This window comes from Rhinichthys klamathensis, unplaced genomic scaffold (assembly GCF_029890125.1).
Source record: "Rhinichthys klamathensis goyatoka isolate OS25496 unplaced genomic scaffold, OSU_Roscu_1.1 h1tg000197l_1, whole genome shotgun sequence".
In the NCBI taxonomy this organism is placed as follows: domain Eukaryota; kingdom Metazoa; phylum Chordata; class Actinopteri; order Cypriniformes; family Leuciscidae; genus Rhinichthys; species Rhinichthys klamathensis.
In genome coordinates, this window is record NW_026606723.1 from 575,864 (window position 1) to 597,962 (window position 22,099).

General features: G+C 40.9%; 1 protein-coding gene across 1 annotated transcript; it reads left to right on the forward strand.

The window, feature by feature from the left end:
• The first annotated feature begins 555 nt into the window (after window positions 1–555).
• LOC130096537 (olfactory receptor 52D1-like) lies at window positions 556–1,470 on the forward strand. The gene has a single exon (XM_056263080.1). The coding sequence runs from the start codon at window positions 556–558 to the stop codon at window positions 1,468–1,470; it is 915 nt and encodes a 304-aa protein (XP_056119055.1).
• The last annotated feature ends 20,629 nt before the right edge of the window (window positions 1,471–22,099 follow it).

Sequence of the window (22,099 nt, forward strand, 5' to 3'; positions counted from 1 at the left end):
ATTTTGTAAACTGGTAAGTTTCGTCAAGGCACGAAGAATTATACAGCTGAGTATCATCAGCATAACAGTGAAAACTATTCTCTTAGTTGCCAAAACTCTCTTGGTTTGATGTGGTCCAGTGTGAAGGTCAGCAATCTAGTGTTTTTCTGCTATGACTGGGTGACGTTAGTAGTTCCTTCGTTGATGAGTGAAACTAAATGATTCAAACTAAATTTGACATATTATTTGGTTTGTTGTCTTTTTTCAAGTTAAAAATAAGGATTCCAAAGTTTGTAAGGACCATACTTATAATTAATCCCAAGACGCTATATAATATCTTTAAATAATTTCCCAACTGAAAAAAAAAAATGTTATAAGACGTTCAGCTCTTCACACACAGATACACAGCTCAAGATCGGTTGATCTGATTGTTTGCCCTTTTTTCTAAGCTCCATCTTTGATTGAGTAGATTGTAAATTAATGTAGCCATTTTACCATATATTTTTTATTCTTACGTATTTTTTTTATTGCAGAATATCATTGTTTTGTGTGATTTTAAGCAATATCCATAACTTGATGGATAACATGTCTTATCCTGTAATACTGACTCTTATGGTGCCCAAAGTATCTAAGTCATATAGGCATATCTATTTCACTTGTTTTCTTTTCCTTTATCTGCTTATCTTGTCAATTAATATCCGTCTTGTTATGGTCATTATAATGACGAAAGTACTTCATGAACCAATGTACATTTTCTTGTCTCATTTGTGTGTAAATGGGGTTTATGGAGCCTCGGGATTCTACCCTAAATTTCTGTCTGATTTAATATTGGATTCATATGTGATCTCCTCTCACATGTGTGCTCTGCAATCCTTTGTTATTTACAGCTCTTTACTGTGTGAGTTTACAATATTAACAGTGATGTCTTATGATAGATATGTAGCCATATGCAAACCTTTAGACTATCATTCCAAGTTAACTAAATTCACCTGTGTGAAATTAATTCTGTTTTCATGGATAGTTCCCAACTTCTCTGTAATTCCAGCAATGCTGTTATCAAATCTGAGGCCATTTTGTAAGTATCACATTGATAAATTATATTGTGACAATTGGTCAATTGTAAAACTTTCTTGTACATCATCTTTTGTGAATAATGTCTATGGATATATTGTTGCAATTATATTTCTTAGCTGTGCAGTTGTTATCATAGTGTCCTATGTTAGGTTGATCTCTGCATGTAAAGCATCTTTAGAAAACAGAAGGAAATTCTGGCAAACGTGTCTGCCACACATATTATCGCTGATAAATTTCACCTTTGCTTTGCTTTTTGATGTTATTTATAGCAGGTATGGATCAAATGACATTCCTGAGAGTTTGCATATTTTTTTGGCTTTAGAATTAGTTATAGTCCCACCTGTTTTTAATCCCCTAATCTATGGATTAAATATTAGAGCAGTGCGCAGAGTTTTTGTTTCATGTATTTCAGTGTAAGACTGGAAAAACTGGTTGAAGAGATAGACCTGACTACTGGTCTATGAGACGAAGGACCTTGCTGCAAATTAACATTTGAACTATCTCACACACACACACACACTTCTTCCCTGCATCCCCCACTCTTGCAGAGATCACCCAAACTCACACAAGAACCTATATGGTTTTAATTTGAACAACTATCATACAGTTTTATACATGTGTTTAGTATTATTTGAAATGTCTCAGTGCGACTGGTACAAGTGTCCTATTTCCAAATAAGTAAAACAAAAGGTAATAAGGTTTTTAAGAGTTTAGGGATAACTGGCACACAAAGGAATGTGGTATCTAGGCATGGTCCTACCCCCAAAAGATGTAAATTCCTGAATGCAAATTCCCACTGTTAGCAAATGGTCAACTTCTACCCCCAGTAAGTCTGGGGAGGTGATCACAGTAAAATTCCACTGATAACTCATGTTTACATATGAAATGAGGTCTGGCTATATAATGAAATGCAGCGGAAGGATCAGGGCCTTTTCTGTACCACAGATGAGCCCGTAACCCCGGATTTCCACCAACTGCAGAACGGCTGCGGATCGGCTCCGCTGCGTGTCGGATCCGTGCTCCGCCGTCCTTCAATACCTACCAGATACGGATTTGTTGCGGAACGGCTGCGACCATGACTGACAGCTGAAGTCACGAGGACACACGATATCTCGCGAATTTACATTTGATCGCGCGATATAACAGGATGTAGTTTCTATAAACAGAACCACAAAACCAGCAACAGTTTGTTTCCATCCAGAGGTGTACAGGGGAAACAACTATGTGCTGACCTGCTGATCTCCCTTTTTTGTGGAGATTAGCCTATTGTGATTCTAGTACAATATTTATAATTAAATATAATCAACTTATAAAATGCTAAATGTTTATTTGGGTTCCTTTTTGAATGTATTGGGAAAGTAGTAGGCTGTGTAAATAAAGTTAACTAATGTTCTTGTTGGAAAAGGGAAAACTATATTTTTATTTTGGAAATTACCGGATGTTTTATTTAGTTTCTGTGCTCGACTTCCTGCGGCGCTCTCCGGCATCCGGCAAAAATAGAAACTCTGCGAATCTTTTCCGGAGGGCTGCGGTCGCCGGAGCTGGGACGGAGTCGGAACGCAGCCGTTCCGCAGTCAGTGAAAATGCACACATTGACTTTGATGGAAACCTATTGACTCCGCCGCCGTTCCTGAGCGGATCCGCAGCCGTTCCGCAGTTGGTGGAAATCCGGGGTAAGGCTGGAGTCTGCGAGACTCTCAGCTTCACGTAGCCTATTTCCTAATGTCGGGTTCGTCTTCTTTTTTATTCCAGAACATTTGATATTTTGTATTGATTATCTTTGAACTGATGATAAATTTACCTGACATAATAAATTGTTACATTTGATGATTCTTCTAACTGACTTTGCTATTATTTCATTATAGAGTTAAAAGGAATCAGTCAAACTTTCGCTTATATTTAATGATGCACAGATATCATTAAAAACCTTTTCATTTTATGGAGTCAGAGGAAATAACGAGAAAATACATATGAGAAATGTATTGCATTTAATAAAAATCCCTTTGCCACGCGGAAAGACAGGAACACATAAAGATCTTCCGTGCTGATAGGATGCCGGACTTTGGGCCGATCAAGCGCGAGTTTACATCACCAAGAGTGAATGTTTTAGAAGCTAAAAAAGGCTTAAATCCTTGAAAATTATTTAATGTAGGCCTACTTGCAAACAGACATGAAAAATAATATATTTTTAAAAGTAAATGAATTACAACAAAAAGTAAGAAAATCAAGCATGTCCAAGCTGTCAAAATTATTTTTATGTACATCATTGAATATTTTCATAAAATATTCAAAAGAAAATGAGGCCTATTTTTTTTTAATGCTTTCACTGCTCCCATATCCACTTATAACATTTCTTGTATAACATTTTATATCCTTTGTAGATTTATTTGCTGATGTTTGTCTAAATTACCAAAAATATATTAGAAAAGTCGTAGGAATTTCCTGAGATGTGTATAGCTTGGTATGAAAGAAACTTTGCAGCTACATGTCAACTAACTGTCCCTAAAACCTAACCCTAAAACCTAACCATAACCTAACAGTCTACTAATACTCTAATGATAGTTAGTTGACATGTAGTTGAAAAGTTACTTAGTAGAATGTCTAAAGTGGACTATCAAAATAAAGAGGAACCCATTTTACTTGTATTTCTGTTATGACGGTGGAAGGTGAACCCAGGCGCAGACAGGATGCAGTGACACAGTTTATTATAGACAGAAAACAGAGAAAACAAAACCCACGAGGGGGCAAAACATGAACAGCAAAAGAAATGACAAGACTAGACTAGGACTGACAAACTAGACCATAAACTAACTACAGAAACAGGATCAGTAATTCTCCAGACAAAACTCTCACAAGGTACTCACAGGTAAGTTTAACACACAGGTAGAAATCACACTATGAGAAACAATGAACCAGCACAGGACAGCAAACACAAGGGGATTAAATAGGGGAACACTAATGACGAGGACAGGTGAAACTGACTAGACAATAATGACAAGACGAGGGTAACAAGGGGGCGGACATGGTCCAAACAATTGGCCATGCGCTTATACACAAAACATTATTCCGTCATGATCCTGCCTTACGACCAGGGAAAATCAAGGATACTAAGGCAGAATCATGACAATTTCACTTGAAATATTTTACTTAAAATTATACTGCTATTTTACATGTACACCAATAATGTGATTATTGCTAATAATCAGAGTTAATAGAATCTTAATAGAATCTCACGTAAAACCTTTATTCTGAACCTCCATTATTCTGATTATAAATTGATTAAACCATTGGTTTAGTTGTGTATTTTTATTTTACATTTTTGATTTAAAAAATATGCCGCCTTCCAGTGTACATGAACCTCTTCACCGGTTCCCTGGTATTTGGCCTTCCTATGAAGGTAATATGATGCCATAAAGAATCGCATGCGCAGGGTAAGATTTGTGAAAGTGTACATAAGATTGCAAGCGTAAATCAAATTTGCATGTGCAAGAGAAGATTTGTAAAGGTGTAAATCACCTTTCAAGTGTAAGAAAAATATATTTGCAGCATTTTACTGTTATTCGTAAGTGTAATGCATGTATTGTGAAACTGCAGCTTCATGCTTAGGCAAAATAAATATGATCTGTATTCTTCTGACTTCCATTTTTCCGCGCTTACACAGCCCTTTGCAACCGAAAACAACAGAGCCAGGAACTACAAAACAGATTGATCGCTTAAAATCAACCTTTGTGTAAAAAAATAAACTGTTGCAAATGTCTAAATGACTTCTAGTGAACATGAGGCAAAAAAAAAAAAGTTCCAGTAATAACCCGATTTGTACAGTTGAAGAAGTCTCTGCTGGTTCAGCCCAGTTCCAAGTTGCCTCAGTCACCACTGGTTAAGCCCAGTTCCAAGTATTCTCAGTCATCTCTGGTCAAGTCCAATTCCAAGTCATCTTTGTCATCGCTGTTTAAGCCCAGTTCCAAATCGTCATCGCTGGTTAAGCCCAGTTCCAAATCGTCTCAGTCATCACTGGTTAAGCCCAGTCCCAAGTCGTCTTCCTTGTTGCTGGTTCAGCCCAGCTCCAAGTCATCTTCATCTCCGCTGCTTCAACCTGGTACAAAATTTTCATCATTCAGCACCAAGTCTTTGTCATCCAGCACCAATTATCCATCACCATTGGCTCTGCCCAGCTCTAAGTATCCTTTGTCACTGATGGTACCGCCCAGCCTTCTCCCTCCTTGTCTGCCAAACCTATCCAGTTCGGCCAGTCCCTCAGTTCCTGCAGCGGTTCTTCCCAGCTGCACTTATCCACCTGCAGCTCCACTGAGGCCCTCCAGGCTTTCAATTTCACCCTGGCCTTACTCTCACTGTTTTGCCTGAGTTCTACCAGAAAGACTCGGGAGAGAAGATACTGTACAATTATGCATTTTATTAACAGCCCAGCAAGCAAAATAATGCAATAAAGTTCTTTGGCGAAGGCCCCGTCCATAACTCGCGATCCGAGGGTACGGATTCTGCATTTCCTGCCTGAAGATGAAGGCAGGGGCGCAGCCGACCCCCCTTGGGGTATTGGAAGGGACCATCCTGGTGGTGGTGGGAAGGATGGAGGGAATACCGTCTTGGTGGAGGTGGGGAGGATGGTGGTAAGTGGAAGCGTCAGGATCTGCGAACTCAGACGAGTGTAAGTATGGATCTTTTATACTTCGCGTATTAGGACGCGATTGGATAGATGAGAAGGTAATAAATGACGAAACAATTGAGTCTTCCTGGCAGAACTTTCACTACGCTTTCATTTCTCATACAATCATTAGTTTTCATGGTTCCTGATTAGTTCAGACCTGTCCCCTGTTCCTTTTATGATCTTTCCTTGGGTATTTAAGCCCTCAGTTTTCCTGTTCATTGTCTCAAGTTAATGCTTATGGTTTGTTGAGTTGTATTATAAAGTCGTTCATTCTGCTTCGAACATCTCATCTGCTGGATTTACCAATGCTCACTATTTTATATTATTGATATGAATAGAAATTGTATACATTTTTCCTGAGTCACACTATATATATTAGGTGTATTTAACTACAATGTGATCTCCTGAGTGTTACCTGTTAGATTTATTAAAGACTGTTTGTTATATGCTCTTTATTACAGCCACACAGTTCATGACAGCTATGGCTTCTTACATACCTCAGTCAGGTTAGATGCCTTGTTTTCATTCCTGTCAAAAATGAAAATGTCGCAACCCTGAATAAGGTTCATTTTTAGGAGTTTTATCATACTACTCTATAATTATAATAATTTTGGATAAAAAGTGGATTGACTATGCCATCACCAAGAATAGCACATTTCTTGGTCTCCTGGGAAAATGGCCACACAGAAAAACTATATCCCATGTGGGATAAGAGGCTTTATGCCGAGCGTCACGTGACCAAACCGGAAAACAGGTCTCATTGCATCCACTTGTCAGAGAAAGTGTTAACGGCCGTAAGAACTAACTACGATATCTATGGATTTTTAAGGTAATCAGCTAACCTACTAAGTTCACTTTGTTATTGGTGTTTTATGCTATTTAAATATCTAAACGTTAGTGTAAAGAAGAAAAATGAAAAAACTTTTAAAAATCAATCTGCACATGCGAGGGACATTGGTTATGCTAATTTTTGCTTGCTCCTTTTAAGTTATCTTGAGTAAAACCGCAAAAAATTTCATGAAGCACATACAAAAGACCTGAATCGGAAGCAAGCGATGTGATCTGTTTTCCGGCTTGGTCACGTGACGCTCGGCATAAAGCCTATTATACAACTTGAGATAGTTAATGACCTCTGGCTCTAAGAAAGATTACTGCACCATCTCTTTATTCTCTTGTCAAGCTATCTGAATCTCTTGCAAATAAAGCAATGGGGAAAACAAGAAGTGAAGTGATAATTTAAAAGTTCATAATTAAACAATGTGTATTTGGATATTTCATATTTCAAGTTTTATGCAAGTCAATGCTTTAAGTTGCAGGATAGTTCAGGATAGTTTTTGACTCAGGATAGTTGTAGCAATTATTTTGAACATGTAACCTGCAATTGTGTTATTTGTAAAAATAAAGTGGCCATGGAGTTCACATGTTATAAGCAAACCACATGTTGTATCTTCTTCTGAATACATTGCCCTGTGATGAGAGGAGCCTAAGCACTTCCACAACTCAGCGTGCGTCAGGTTCCTTGACAAGAAAGACTTCTGCATAGCTGTTTATCCTCGCTCATAGATCTGGAAGCTTCCTCACTCCTTATTCCTCGCGGAGCACTTGAGATGTCTTTCAATATGTCTTTCTTTGATCAGTATCCAGGTCAAAGGCTGGAGTACAGACACAGGCGTAACTATCGGTAAGCAGGGTACGCTGTTGCTTACGGGCCCGGACCAATCAGGGGCCCGCGTGACTGGAAGATATTGATTGACAGCCGGGGGCGGGGCCCCCTATCGCATTTTACTACTTTTAGTCTGATCGCATTTTGCACAGAGGAAACCCGTAAAATGCCGCTATAATGTAAGTGAGCATCTTTTTTATGTATTCGGACCTAGGCCTATGTGTGTGTAGTCAATAGTCATAGCAGTGAGTAACAATGTGTCAAGGTGCGCCGTCACCAGCAGTGTTTTTTTTTTTTTTTTTTTTTCGCGCGTAGGCTACTCCTGATTTTGTCAGTCATCTAATCTCTTATATGCTACCTGTGTCTCTATGATCCTATCCTGTCCTATTCATGTTAGCCTGCTCGTGGACATTGCGTCATCACGTGTTGTAGTAGGGGGGCCCGCCTTGATAATCCTGCATAAGGGCCCAGTGTTGGCTCGTTACGCCACTGAGTACAGAGGAGCCAAGCCACTAGAAGACAAGCCTGCTACCTTTAGCCAAAAAGCACAACGCTAATGCTAACGCTGTGGCTGTGGCAGTACGCAGGAAAGGAGACCAGAGGCCATTGTTTGGATGAATGTCAATGGAGAAGAGGCTTCACTAAATAAACTGTTTTGTGAGGAAATATCTTATCATTTAATGAATCGACTGCCTGTCCACTTATCTTCAACATGTTTTATGCTAAACAATACTTTTGTTGGGAATGGTATTTGGAATGGAATTTTACTAAGATAAAAAGGTTATTTTATAAGAGAAGGCAGAGAAGGGAATGTCGCGACAGGTGGGACTCATTTACAGCATTACCATAGTATTTAATAGTAATATTGAGTGATATTGTACGTATATTGTCTAAAGAAAGTATAAAATACAGATGTTTTCTTTCTTTAGCTTTCAGGTTTTACCAGTTAGACTTAAATTGTAATGACTGTTATAACTGCATGTATGCATATGATTCTCATATTATGCATTTTAATGAACAAAGAGAAAATGAATAATTTAATTATAAATATTCTATTATATTGTATGTTGTTAAATTAAAATAAAACGAGGTGTTCCTTCTATTGCTGCCAGGTTAATCTTGCACTTTAATGATATATGACTGCTGTGTGCCTAATGATGATGATATAACGCTTTTTAAATTAATGATGGTAAAAAAAATACATATATTTTAATGAATTAAATATGTATTAAATTACAATTAAGTTTTAGTGTAATCTTAAATGTAGTTTGTTGCGCCCTGCAGTGATTAGTACTTTGCAGCTAATAGAGATATTCACGCTTTTGTTCCGCAGTAAAGTAGCCTGGTTAAAACCAGACCATTCTCAGTTGTAACTGAGTTATGGTCTAGCAAAGCTTCATAGACTAATCATTTCCAAAGGGGCGTCACCAACGGACGTAGCTCAAATGCCTCTGGGCGCAATTGGATAGACCTAAAACCAATCAGAGCGATGAAGGAGATGACGTATGCAGAGTTTTGAATAAACCAGCAGACACTGATTAGCTACTTGCTCTACGTTTATTTAAAATTAACAGCAAGACAACTAGAAGTGAATGTGCTTTCCATTAAATAAATCACACACAGTAAACAAAACCTTAACAAAAAAACTTTGCAATGCACTTTGCGATTTAGACGCGCAAACTGGGTGCCGGTGCGTTAAGAGTGAGACGTACATGCTCGGGCAGATTCGGCTTGAAGTCGGTCATCCTCGGACGCGGCGCCGCATGCGCTGTTACAAAAAAAGCCGTGCACACAGCCAAGCGAAATGGGGTCGGTCTTGCGCACCGAACGCGTCATTTTTGCCGCGCGCATGTTCGAGCTCGTGCGGACGCGTCGAGTATAAACAAGGCTTTACTCCGTGTCAGCGCGCGCTCTGATCGGTAAAGGGGCACGAATCATCTCCTGCAGTAGCAGCCTCCGAAGCACCACTAACTCCGCCTCCGTTTCCCTCGTAAGCTGATATTAGTATTTAAACATTATCTATGATAAAAAATGTTTGTGAAAAAAATATTTTAATAACATGGTTTTGGCGGTTATAGAGTTCTAATGACGGTGTTCAATTATAACCGTCACACCCCTAGTTCCACGGCGGCATCCATCTTTGTAAATGTACAAAATCTGCTTCACCCCTGCTGTGCTGTCGTCATCGTGTAAAGCCCGGCCCAACGTTTCTGATTGGTGCTGCGATTTCAACGGATTAGAAATGGGCTTGAATGAGCTCTTTGCCAGACTATCTTGCAGAGCAAATCTAAATTTGCCAGAAGTTGTCTGGGTTTTCCAAGGCTAGCAGTAAAGCACATTCCTCAAAAAATGCAGTCCTTGGGCCCTATCATACACCTAGTGCAATGCGGTGCCAGGAGCGACGCAAGTGTTTTTTACATTTAAGTTTGACACAGTTATCATTTTCATGTCATGCGCCACATTTTTTAAATAGCAAATGCATTTTCGCCCATTTGTGCGCCCCATGGGCTTGCTGGTCTGAAAACAAGGTGTGCTTAGGCACATTTTGGCACGATGCTATTTTGCAACTGAAATAGACTGCGCCATTGACCACCAAAAACCTGGTCTAAAGTCAATGGCGCAGTACTTTTTTTGTTACTGTTAAAGGGCACATTTGTAATATGAGCCTATAGGCGGGTGCACAACGCGCGTACACTGCTTATTACACACACAGGAACGCACAGCAGCACACATGCCAAAAATAAAAAAATAAAAGGATTACAAGATAAAGGATTATTATTGTGTACATAAAGATATGGTGGAATCCGGCTTGTCCCGTAGATGTTCTGCTTGTGCACACAAGCTCGAGCAATTCCGTTCCCTGTCTCGAGAAGTGTTCAGTCTTTCCGCTTGCAAATTCCGCCATGTAAATAGCGAATCCGCCTTGGCGCAAGCAAAGCTGGCTTTTAAAGGGAATGGGAACGTTATGTCCAAAACACATCCATTACTCATTAACCCTCTGGGGTCTGAGTTGTTTTCTGGGCCCTGGAGGTGTTCTGACATGCTCTGACATTTGTGCTTATTTCTGTTACTTGTGACATTTTCATGGCTAAAGTCTGATTACACTGTATTCAGCACAAACTCTGCTACAATAATATGTCAGCAGCATGTAGGTAAAAGTTTGTAGTTTTGAGATAATGACGTTTATGCGTGGTTTGTGAAAAAACTAAAAATAATTGTCACTGAAATAAGGTCATGAAACCCATACTGATTATTTCTTCACAAGACTTTTGAAAATTGTATCACGTAGCCTAGAATATTTGCTCCAAAACTATGTGAAAATCATCCTGACTACTCATTCAGATGATCTCATTCAAGTCTTTTAAAAGTTGTATGACGTGTTTTGTGTAAGAAAGCTTTATGCAGGGAGGCGTTAACCACCCATTAATATATAGTGTTTCACACCTGAGAAAGACAAAGACCCTCCCCTAATGGCCCTATTAGGTGCTATCATTATGAGGATCCTTGCACAAAAAATGAGGAGATTTAAAAAAGAATGGCTTTTAGATTGTTTGGGTTTATTTACAACACAACATAATCCAAAGATACACAACAAAGGACAAAAAAGCACATTAGTAAACACACTGATCTAAAGATAGAGGCTTGAACAGTCACAACTTTGTGCCATTCCTGAAACATAGTACATACCCGTCATTTCCAAGGTGTTTGATTTTTCATTTTACCATGTTCATGTACAGTCTCCTGTGAATGTTGAAGTCAGCAGGACTCATCAGTGGCATCTGGTCCCAGTAAAAAATAAAAATAAAAAATAAACACCTGTGAACATGCTGATATCAAGAGAAACTATATGGCTGCACGACTTTGGGCATACATTGTAGATTTTTCTGGTTAAAATTGCGATTTATATATATATACACACACACACACACACACACAGTGCTTAGAATAAGTGAACACACCCATGCTAAAGTTGACTAAAAAATCATCTTAATGCCTTAATTAAAAATAATAAGGAAAACTCCAACCTTTAGGGACACCAAATTTTCTTTGTGAATTAATAATATATAGCAAATAATTAAATGTTTTTCCTTAAAGGGGTCATATAATGGTACATGCACTTTTACAAGTTGATTGTACTGAAATGTGTGTTGGCAGTGCCTGTATACACAACCATCATAAAATGATAAAAATCCATCCTTTGTTTTTGTTTTATCTCCTTTTATGTTTTACCCTGCCTCAAATCAAGCCGTTCGACCGTGTGACCGCTCCCTATTCCCCACAAGCAACGTCAATGCTTTCATGTTTGCGCGAATCATTTCACACACCGGACTGCTTTATAAACGAGGGTCAGTATAAAGCTGGTTTTGCTAAGAAGCTGCTCCTGAATAAAGGATCGGTACCAACTATTTGTGTTCCCTCCAGAAGAACTGAAGTGAGTGTAACGTTTTATTAATCTTTATATTAATATTTATATTAATCTTTGCAAATCGCTAGCTGCACGCTTCACAATGAATGCGTCTAATGTTTACACTCAGGGTATGTATATGCATACACTTCTATGTATGACGTTCTCAATATAATTAATAATCCCACGTTTATACTTAACAACGCGTTATGGTTATTGTGTTATTGTGTTACAAACGGTGTACGCACAGAACAGAGGGGCAGGGTGAGCAAAGCTCATTATCATTTAAAGTCATATGCACTGAAACGGCGTGCTGAAAACAGAGCTGTTTTTGACCAGGAAAAATAGGTGTTTTTTTAAAATACTAATGAGAATTTTTAATTAAAGTATATTACAAACTTTTAATTTAGTCCCTAAAGAATCATATTAGCTTGTACAAAAATGGCATTATATGACCCCTTTAAAATACAGGGTGCCTACGTCTGGACACCCCTATGTTAAATTCCCATAGAGGCAGGCAGATTTTTATTTTTAAAGGCCAGTTATTTCATGGATCCAGGATACTATGCATCCTGATAAAGTTATCTTGGCCTTTAGAATTAAAATAGCCCCACATCATCACATACCCTTCACCATATAGACATGGTTTTATTTCAGTTAGCCTAATAGCTGGTTTGATTTACATTGAGAGATGATCTTATGGAAAGTACCCCATGCTAATCTCTAGGTATGGTGAAGGGTATATGATGATGTGCGGCTATTTTAATTCCAAATAATAATAACAATAGCCTATAGCATGTGGCCTATAAATCGTTAAAAAGGAACACTTCAGTACACTAGAGAAAAATATATGTTTATGTTACTTCAAATGTTTCCATTCGTTATTTAAAGGAGCTGTATGTAAGAAATTTATTTCAATTAATCATAAAATGGCCCTGATATGTCACTAGACATTAAGAAATCATGTTCATTTCAAATACTTATATCACTGACAACCAGGGGCGTAGGAGCAATTTTGAACCTGGGGGGGACAGTAAATGCTAGGGGGGGGGGGGGAATGTCCCGAATTTTTGTATATACTTTTTTATATATAAGGCACTTAAATGCTTATTTCTAAAGACTTATGGGAACAGACTGTATTACTTAGTTTGGTTCTAAGCAGTGATTAAATTGTGATTTATTATGTGGGCTCTCCCTAGGGGGGTCCGGGGGTATGCTCCCCCGGGAATTTTTTTTGAAAAATAAACCATTAAATGGCACTTTCTGGAGAGTTTTGTGCAAAGAAATTGAGAAAATGAGTCTTACATGATATGTGAAAAACTGCAAGGTTAAGAGCATATACTTTGCATTGTTGTAGTATCAACAGGTATTAGGACATTTAGCATTTACATATATTACTGTTAATCAGTCATGTTGATTAACTAAAAATTAAAAACTCAAATAAATGGTTGATTTAATTTCCATCAACCACCTAGCTTACCCCCCAAGGATTGAAAAATAAAATCAATCTATACTTGTGGAAAGGTTCCTTGGTAGCTAAGGTCTAGCAAGTCTTATATTTCTGTAATTCACACAGATCAAACACAAATATGCTGCCTGAATAGATTGCTAGTTTGTTTTGAGTAGCCAGTTAGCAGTTCTCTTGGCAGTTTGCTGATAATCCGGTGTCTGAAGTAAAATGCTCAAAACATCTCCTGAGAAAAATCACATGCCCAACCTAGTCTTGGTCATTTAATTTAGATTAAGTCTTATTTTCCTTACCTTGTCATTTAAGGCCAGGGCACTTCATGTACATTTCTGGAACTTTTGCACGCTTCCACATCCCGCGCAACTAGGATCTCCCAGGAACACTCATTATATATTGCTGCGTACATTTATCGGTGTCACATAGATGCGCATGCGCGAGCGGTGCGCGATCATGGTCGACTGACAACGAGATTAGCAGCTGAAGAATTCGGCCGTTTTTTAAAATTGAATTATGTATTTAAAAGTTGCCGAATGGATTCATTTGGAGACTCCGAAATCGGCAGAGATAGGCAGGCAATGCAAAACAAAATCTTACATTGGGAAATAGTGGGGGGGACAAAACTTCGATTTTGAAATGTGGGGGGGACATGTCCCCCCCACGTATAATGGCTCCTACGCCCCTGCTGACAACAGTAGTCCGGCCAGGATATTGTCCTTTAAAAAGTGAAGTTGCAGCCCTCAACTGATGTTGATGTTGTCATGTTGTGTTTTGGTCTGATGCTCCTCCCTCCACCTATCTACCAATCACGAAGTCAGTAGTGTTGCGGCATCCGGGTTGCCAGCTCTGCTCTAGTTACCACAGCTGCAGCTCGTCACGTTCCTGCTGGATCCTGCAGCCGATCTGGCAACCTCGAGTCAGGGGGGAGGGGGAGGGGATACACCGCTCTACAGTAATTTGAAAGTGATTGCAGTACCAGTTTTGGCCACAATCTTACAAACAGCTCCTTTAACAGTAAACATGGTTCTAAACATTATAATATTCACCATATTAGAGTAAACACTGATACTAGCCTAACATCATGCTGTGTTTTATTATCAAACATAAAAACATCCTCATGTCGTACATGTATATTTATTTCCTGCCTGTCTAAGCTATAGTTCATATTTCAACATGTTTCCGTCGATTTCATAAATGTTAGTCTAGCAACAGTTCAACTGGAATGTTAAGTTTATGCAACAATAACACTAACTAATATATTTCATAATACATTTCTTACCTTACATTTTTCTTGTCTTCAAATCGCGTTCTTCTTCTTCTGAGGTAAATCCAATGTAAGCTCACTGGTTTTATACAAATTACTTAAACAGAGAAAGTACACATTTAAATGATTATAAAGATATATATCTCATGCCTGGGTTGGGTGAATAGTATTCGCTGAGTTTTGTTTCAGTTTAGAGACGTGCTCCAAAAAAAAAGTTCACGGTGAGGGAGAGCCAGAAAGCACACCCTGTTTATTTTCTTTATTTTACAAAAGCACAATGTTTTATTTCGACTGTAAGTGGACACATAAAAAAGAAGACATTTAACAGTTTATTTTTTCATATTTCTTAAGTCTTTATGACCAAAAATGACGGAGTATTTTAAGTCTATTTTGCTGCTATGTGAAAAAAATCGAGCAAAACGCGCCGGCGCGTTTGCCGACCCCAGAGGGTTAAGAGAATAGGGACAACCCTTTTAGACCATGTGCCAGGCGTGCCAACCATTTTTCCGTCGTTAAACTAGCAAAAGTGGATTCGGACACGCCCTAGGTGCACTTGCGCCCTGCGCTTTAGATCATGTGCTTAGATCGTTAAAATAGGGCCCCTACTGTACCTTTACTAGCCATATAACACCAAAGATAGAACATTTATTCACTAGACCAACGCTAATAATCCACAAGAAACTGGTTAACCCTCTGGGGTCGGCGGTCTCGCCGGTGATACTAGCTCACTTTTTTCCTTATCAGTGCAAAAGAGACTCAAATTACTCTGTTGATTTTGATCTTACATATAAGTGTTGTACATCATTCGATCCTGTTAAGTTTGTATTTTTTTTGTGGAACCTCATAATAAAAACAAAGTGTTGTCAGTGAAGTCCATTCTGAAACGCGTCCGAAAAATCAACTGTAACTCTGCAAATACTCAGTCAAACAGTTATACAGGCACACAGGCATGAAGCCTGAATTATCTTCTTTTAAATGAAGCAATTTATATAAAAAACAAATTTTCTCATTTTATGTAATCTGTACGAAAAGAGAGAGATGATAGTCGTTCTCGTCTCAGGTCATTAAAGTTAATTTGACCACGCCCACGGAGCGCGCGCTCTATTCAAACACAAATGCTCTGAGGCGATCCACGCCCACACATCAGCTGGATAACCCACCGAAAGAGACTCAGATTTACGACGCTGTGAGGAATAATAGTACTATCTTAATAATAATCCTGGAAAAAATTACCTCAGAAGTAGGCTACAGGTAGTTTCATTTGGAGGAGCAACGGATCCAGCCGAGGAAATAGGTACATTCTTTATTTTCAAGTGCTTTGTGCTAATCGCGATATGGAATAGTGTCTGTAAACAAAAAGACTGTTTGAATCGCGTTTTTGTGTGTGAATGAATGAACAGCTTTTACCTAACTATATTCCAATACTGAGATGAGTAAAAATCGACTGAAATATGTTGAAATAAAATATTTTTGTATAAGCACCTGCAAATTAACATTTATATGTCCTAATCATAAAAACGATATGTTACATATGAAAGACAAGATGTCGTTTTTACTGTAAAATACTGCCACATCAAATAAGCTTGTTTGCTAAGATGTTATTATAGTGTTTGTTCGATTGTAGGCTATATTCAAACTAATTAATCCGCAACTGTGAAATATGTATGATAAAATGTATACTTTAGTATATAATACAAAGAAAGATTACATTTGAAATATAGTTAAAATTTTAATGGTTGTTGTAATTGTAACCTTTTTATTAAAATAGCAAAAATATATGTAGGCTACATATAAATAAATCTTAGGTAAATCTTAAAAGCTCAATATAAGCCTCCTCTTTAAATTATTTGTATTGTGTTTTATTAGTGACACATTTGGGATACATTCCCAAACTTTCTGTAAAAACAGTATGATAATTAACTGCACAATTACTAGAAATTTTTACATTTGATATTATACAATTTGCAAGCACAATTTGAAAAATAAATAAATAATTGGAACTGTGAACCAATTTTGTATTATATAGGCATATATAAAATATATATATATATATATATATATATATATATATATATAATATATAATCCTCTGGGACGGTTTCTGTGGGAGGAGAAGTGACAGGTTCAATGAAGGGCTTCAACAGTGACACATGAATTATATATAATTGTCATTGCATTCTTGTGGCTCAGTGACACACCTGAATGAAAGGGTCATTAGTATGCAGCCCCATTATACGCTCATTATGCGGGCCCATTGTCTTCTCAGGTGTGAATCACAGCAGGTCACACCCCTGCGCATATTGCCTTTCCAAACAAAAAGTGTCATTTTTAAATTTAAACCAATCTATTGTTTTATGTGAATGATAAGGCAGGATGATTTTCAGATCATTTTGAAGAAAAAACTCTAGGCGACAACATCCATTAGTCAAAAGTCTTGTGGACACATATTTAGTATGTGTTTTGTGGCCTTATTTCAGAAACTTTAAGTTTTAGTTTTTTCAATAACCACGCATAAACAATATTCTCTCAAAAATACAAAAATGTACATACATATTGATAACACATTATGGTAGCCCTGTTTGTGCTAAATAGAGTGTAATTACACCTTTGCCACTAATATATTTATAAGCAACTGAAAAAAGCACAAATGTCAGAGTATGTCAAAACATCTCAAGGACCCCAAAAACACCTTGGACCCCAGAGGGTTAAGGTAAGCTGTAACTGACTGTCATAAAACTTTGAACTGACGTCACTGCCATTACACAATAGGCTGAGGTGCCTCTGATCCAAGTTAGACTTTCTCCAATGGTAAGAAATACAGACCCTCGCATCTCTATATAATAAGACAATCTCTGGAGGAGCGCGGAAACAAGGAAGCATCAATTTGAGTATTGAGAAGCATCCAATGTAACAAGGGAAAACGTCTCGGGTTACTATTGTAACCCTCGTTCCCTGAGTAGGGAACGAGACGCTGCAGCGATACTCGACGCTTTGGGGAATACCTTCGGCATGTAGCGTCTGAAGTCAACTATGGAATTATTCCAATCTCGATTGGTGTAGCGTCATTACGTCACTCGTGGCATCACATGTGACGGTGATCAAAATTTGGAAGCTATAAAAGGTCACAGGAAACAGGAAACGTTAGCTTCTGATTGGTCAAAGCAAAGTCGTTCTCAGGAGCGCGCAAAGTGTGGCCGAGGGATGCAGTGTCTTGTTCCCTACTCAGGGAACGAGGGTTACAACAGCAACCCGAGACGTTCCCTTTTGTAAGGGAACTCCCGCTGCATCAATTCTCTACGCTTTGGGGAACGAATACCCACGCCGCCACACTGAGAGAAATACGCCCTGGTGTGAAATATCTGGCACACTCATGGACGATAGGAATGAGTAGAGGGCAGATCCAAACTAGATTTGTCATAAGATTTGCTGTAAGAAGGGGAGGTCTGGAGCCGACACATGCGAAGGAGGATGGAATATCTGAAGAATCATGATATTACCCACAGGCACCTCAGTGCCAGGGCAGAATAAAGAAGAGTGGCTCCCGCGCTATCAAGTAAGAGGGGGCAGCACCACCGCTCTTCAGGGAGTAGAATGAGCAAGAAGCAGACTCAAATAGATTCTTATATGAAAATACCCGAAGAATCATGATATTCTATGGTGGTTCATGTAGGTTGTCTACAAACCGGAAGGTTGGTGGTTCAATCCCCGGTTCCACCTGGCCAAGTGTCGAGGTGTCCATGAGCAAGACACCTAACCCCAGCTGCTCCCGATGAGCTGGATGGCGCCTTGCATGGCTGACGCCGCCGTCGGTGTATGAATGAGTGTATAAATGGGTGAATGTGAGGCAAAATGTAAAGTGCTTTGGTGGCCATTGGGTCTGTGAAAGCGCTATATAAAATGCAGTCCATATTGCCTACAGGCACCTCAGTGTCGAGGCAGAAATAAGATAGAGTGGAGCCATTAAGTAAGAGGGGGCAACGCCACCACTCTTCAGGTAGCAGGGCAGAAGAGGAAGCAGACTCAAAAGATTCTTATATATTCTCATATAGCGCATCCACAGGACATGACGGGTGCCAGGGATAACCCGTTAGCCTGATGCCAATAGATGACAGGATTCATCCTCCAATCTACAGGAACATGGAGTTTTTTTTAGAGAGAATGTCCCTACGAGCTCACCCTTAGAAGCTTGCTGAGGGCACTGAGGCCGCCACAGAGGCCTTAAGCATGAATGAGAGCCCCCGTTAGAGAACAGGATGGAATGCCAGTACTGAAGCCAGTGGGCAGTATTTAACTGGCTTCAATGCCATACCTAACTTTTCTAAAAATATTTAGTTCCTAGTAGAGTGGGGTTCTAGAATGGATGACCTAACCACCTCGATGGAAAGGGCAACCTATTTATGGGTTGGTCCCCCTGAGGGGCCAGACCCATAGTCTCCATAACTCCGGCCGTGGATAAAATATTGTACCACCGGCCTGGGAAAGAAGATCTATCCTAATAGGGACTCACCAGGGAGGACTCTCCAAGAGACTAATAAGGTCCGAGAACGGAGCTACGGAGTAAACTCACGCCATACCCCCTGACCCTTTCCAGAACTCCAGGGAGCAGAGCGATCGGGGGAAAAGCGTACAGACGTGACCTCAGCCACATCTGTACCATGGCATCCAGGCCCAACGGAGCTGGATGTGAGAGAGAGTGACAGAGCGGGCAGTGAGTGTTCTCATGAGAGGCGAACAGGTCAACCTCCGCCCGGCCAAACTCTCTCCATATCAGCTCAACTACTTCAGGGTGGAGCCGCAATTCCCCGGGCCTCAGCCCATGCCTCGACAGGATATCTGCTCCCACATTATCAACCCCAGGAATATAAATAGATCTAACAGAAAGAAAGTTATCCTTGGACCATAGAAGAATCTGATGCACCAGTCTAGAAAGAGGGCGTGATTTCAGGCCTCCTTGGTGGTTGATATAAGACCCCACCGACCTATTGTCAGTCCAAATGAGAACATGATGGGCTCTGAGGTCTACAAGGAAGTGCCTCAGGGCAAAGAATACGGCCAACATCTCCAAGCGATTAATATGCCATGAGAGATGATGGTCCTTCCAAGTACCTCAGGTGTAACGGCCCTCCATAACCGCACCCCAGCCCGTGTGGGTGATTAAAACTCAGGGGACTGTGAACGAGTGGGAGGAGTGAGTGAAGCTGGTGGAATCCTGACAGTACCCACCTCCTCCGAGGCAGCTCTCGACCCCTGAGACGAGGGACGAAGACGGCGACGAGGTCTACCACGACCCCTGGGAGCGGGGCGATCAGGATGGTCGACGTGAAACTGAGTGAGGAGATCTGGATCCAGGATATCATCGTGAGGAACCCACGACCGTTCTTCTGGACCATAATCCTCCCAGTCAACCAGATATTCCAGCCGAGGACCTCGTCGCCGTGAGTCCATGATGGTGCGGACTCGGTAGATGGGTTCTTGCTCGACTGGAAGCGGAGGAGGAGGTACGTCCTCTGGGACGGTTTCTGTGGGAGGAGAAGTGACAGGTTCAATGAAGGGCTTCAACAGTGACACATGAAAAGATGGTGAAATCCTGTATTGTGGAGGAAGGTCAAGCCTGTAGGTGACTTCATTCAGCTGCCTCTGCACGGTGAAAGGACCGATGTATCGAGGACTCAGCTTACGGCAGGGCAGACGGAGGCGGATGTCCCTGGTCGAAAGCCACACCTTTTGTCCAGGCTGGTACTGCTGAGGTTCAACACGACGACGATCCGCTTGGTCCTTGTGCCTCCGCACTGCCTGCTGGAGGTGCACGTGAGCCGAGTCCCATACCCTCTCGCTCTGATGGAACCAGTAATCGACAGCTGGAACCTCAGAGGGCTCACCCGACCAAGGGAAGAGTGGAGGCTGATAACCCAGGACACACTGAAAGGGGGTGAGCACAGTGGTGGATTGCCGAAGGCAATTCTGGGCGTACTCCGCCCAGGGAAGGAACCGGCTCCAGCTGTCCTGGTACTGGTGGCAATAGGTCCTGAGATGTCGTCCGATCTCCTGGATCTTCCGCTCAGTCTGGCTGAGGGTCTGAGGGTGGTATCCAGAAGATAAGCTGACAGTAACCCCGAGGAGTCTGAAGAAGGCTTGCCAGACCCTTGAAATTAACTGTGGACCTCTGTCCGACACTATGTCCTCGGGGATGCCGAAGTTTCGAAACACATGATTGAAGAGGGCCTCTGCAGCCTCAAACGCAGTTGGAAGTCCAGGCAATGGGATCAGCTTGCAAGCCTTCGAAAAGCGATCCACAACAAAGAGGACACAAGTGTGGTTACTGGATCTGGGAAGGTTCGTCATGAAATCAATTCCAAGGTGGGACCACGGTCGTTGTGGGATAGGAAGTGGCACGAGCTTGCCTTCCAGGAGTATTCTGGGGGTGTTGGTAATGGCACAGACTGAGCATCCCTGAACGTACCTGAAAACATCCCATGAGATGGACGGCCACCAGTACCGATTACTGAGGAGCGAGAGGGTACAACTGCTACCTGGATGTCCAGAGCCCGGAGCGGTATGAGCTGAGTCCAGAAGGGCGGCACGAAGATGGAGAGGTACGAAGACGCGCCCCTCTGGACCTCCCGGCGGAGCGGGATTATGAAGGTTCTCCTGGGAAATCTGCTCGTCGATGTCCCAGATGATGAGGCTGATGATCATGGCTGGAGGGAGGATAGGTTCTGGTAGCGAATCTTCGGTTGAAGCATGATGAAGATGAGAGAGAGCATCCGCTTTGCAATTCTTGCTTCCAGGTCGGTATGACACGGTAAAATCAAAGCGGGTAAAGAAGAGAGCCCATCGAGCCTGACAGGGATTCAGCCTTTTCGCTTCTCTGAGGTATTCCAGGTTGCGATGATCGGTTATAACCTCAAACTGGTGATTAGCTCCCTCCAGCCAATGCCTCCATTCCTCTAACGCAAGCTTGATGGCGAGCAGCTCCCGATTCCCAATATCATAGTTCCACTCCGCCGGGGACAGCTTCTTAGAGTAGAAGGCACATGGATGGAGTTTGGGAGGATCACCCTGCCGCTGTGATAGAACTGCTCCAACTTCTGTTGAGGATGCGTCCACCTCAACAACAAACGGTACATCTGGGTTAGGATGAACCAGGATGGGAGCAGTCAGGAAGGCTTCTTTCAGTTGTTGAAAGGCTGAGATGGCTTCAGGAGATAAGGACAGAGACTTGGGCCGGCCCTTTAGAGACGAGGTCAAAGGAGAACTGATGTGACTGTACTTATTGATGAATCTTGTATAGATATTGGAGAATCCGAGAAACCGTTGAAGATCCTTCACAGTAGAGGGCAGGGGCCATTTCCGGATAGTTTCCACCTTCCTCTGGTCCATCTGTTGGTCTATGATGTAGCCACGAAATTGCACAGTGGTGGTGTGAAACTCACATTTCTCCAGCTTCAGGTACAGTTTATGAGCTCTCAGTTTCTCCAAAACTAGAGTGACATGGCGCTGATGCTCAGCAAGAGATGAGGAGTAGATGAGAATATCGTCGATATAGACATCCACAAATCTGTTGAGATACTCTCGGAAGACCTCGTT

Excerpts from the sequence above, each read along its gene's own strand:
- LOC130096537 (XM_056263080.1), top strand. The coding sequence starts at position 556 with ATGGATAACATGTCTTATCCTGTAATACTGACTCTTATGGTGCCCAAA.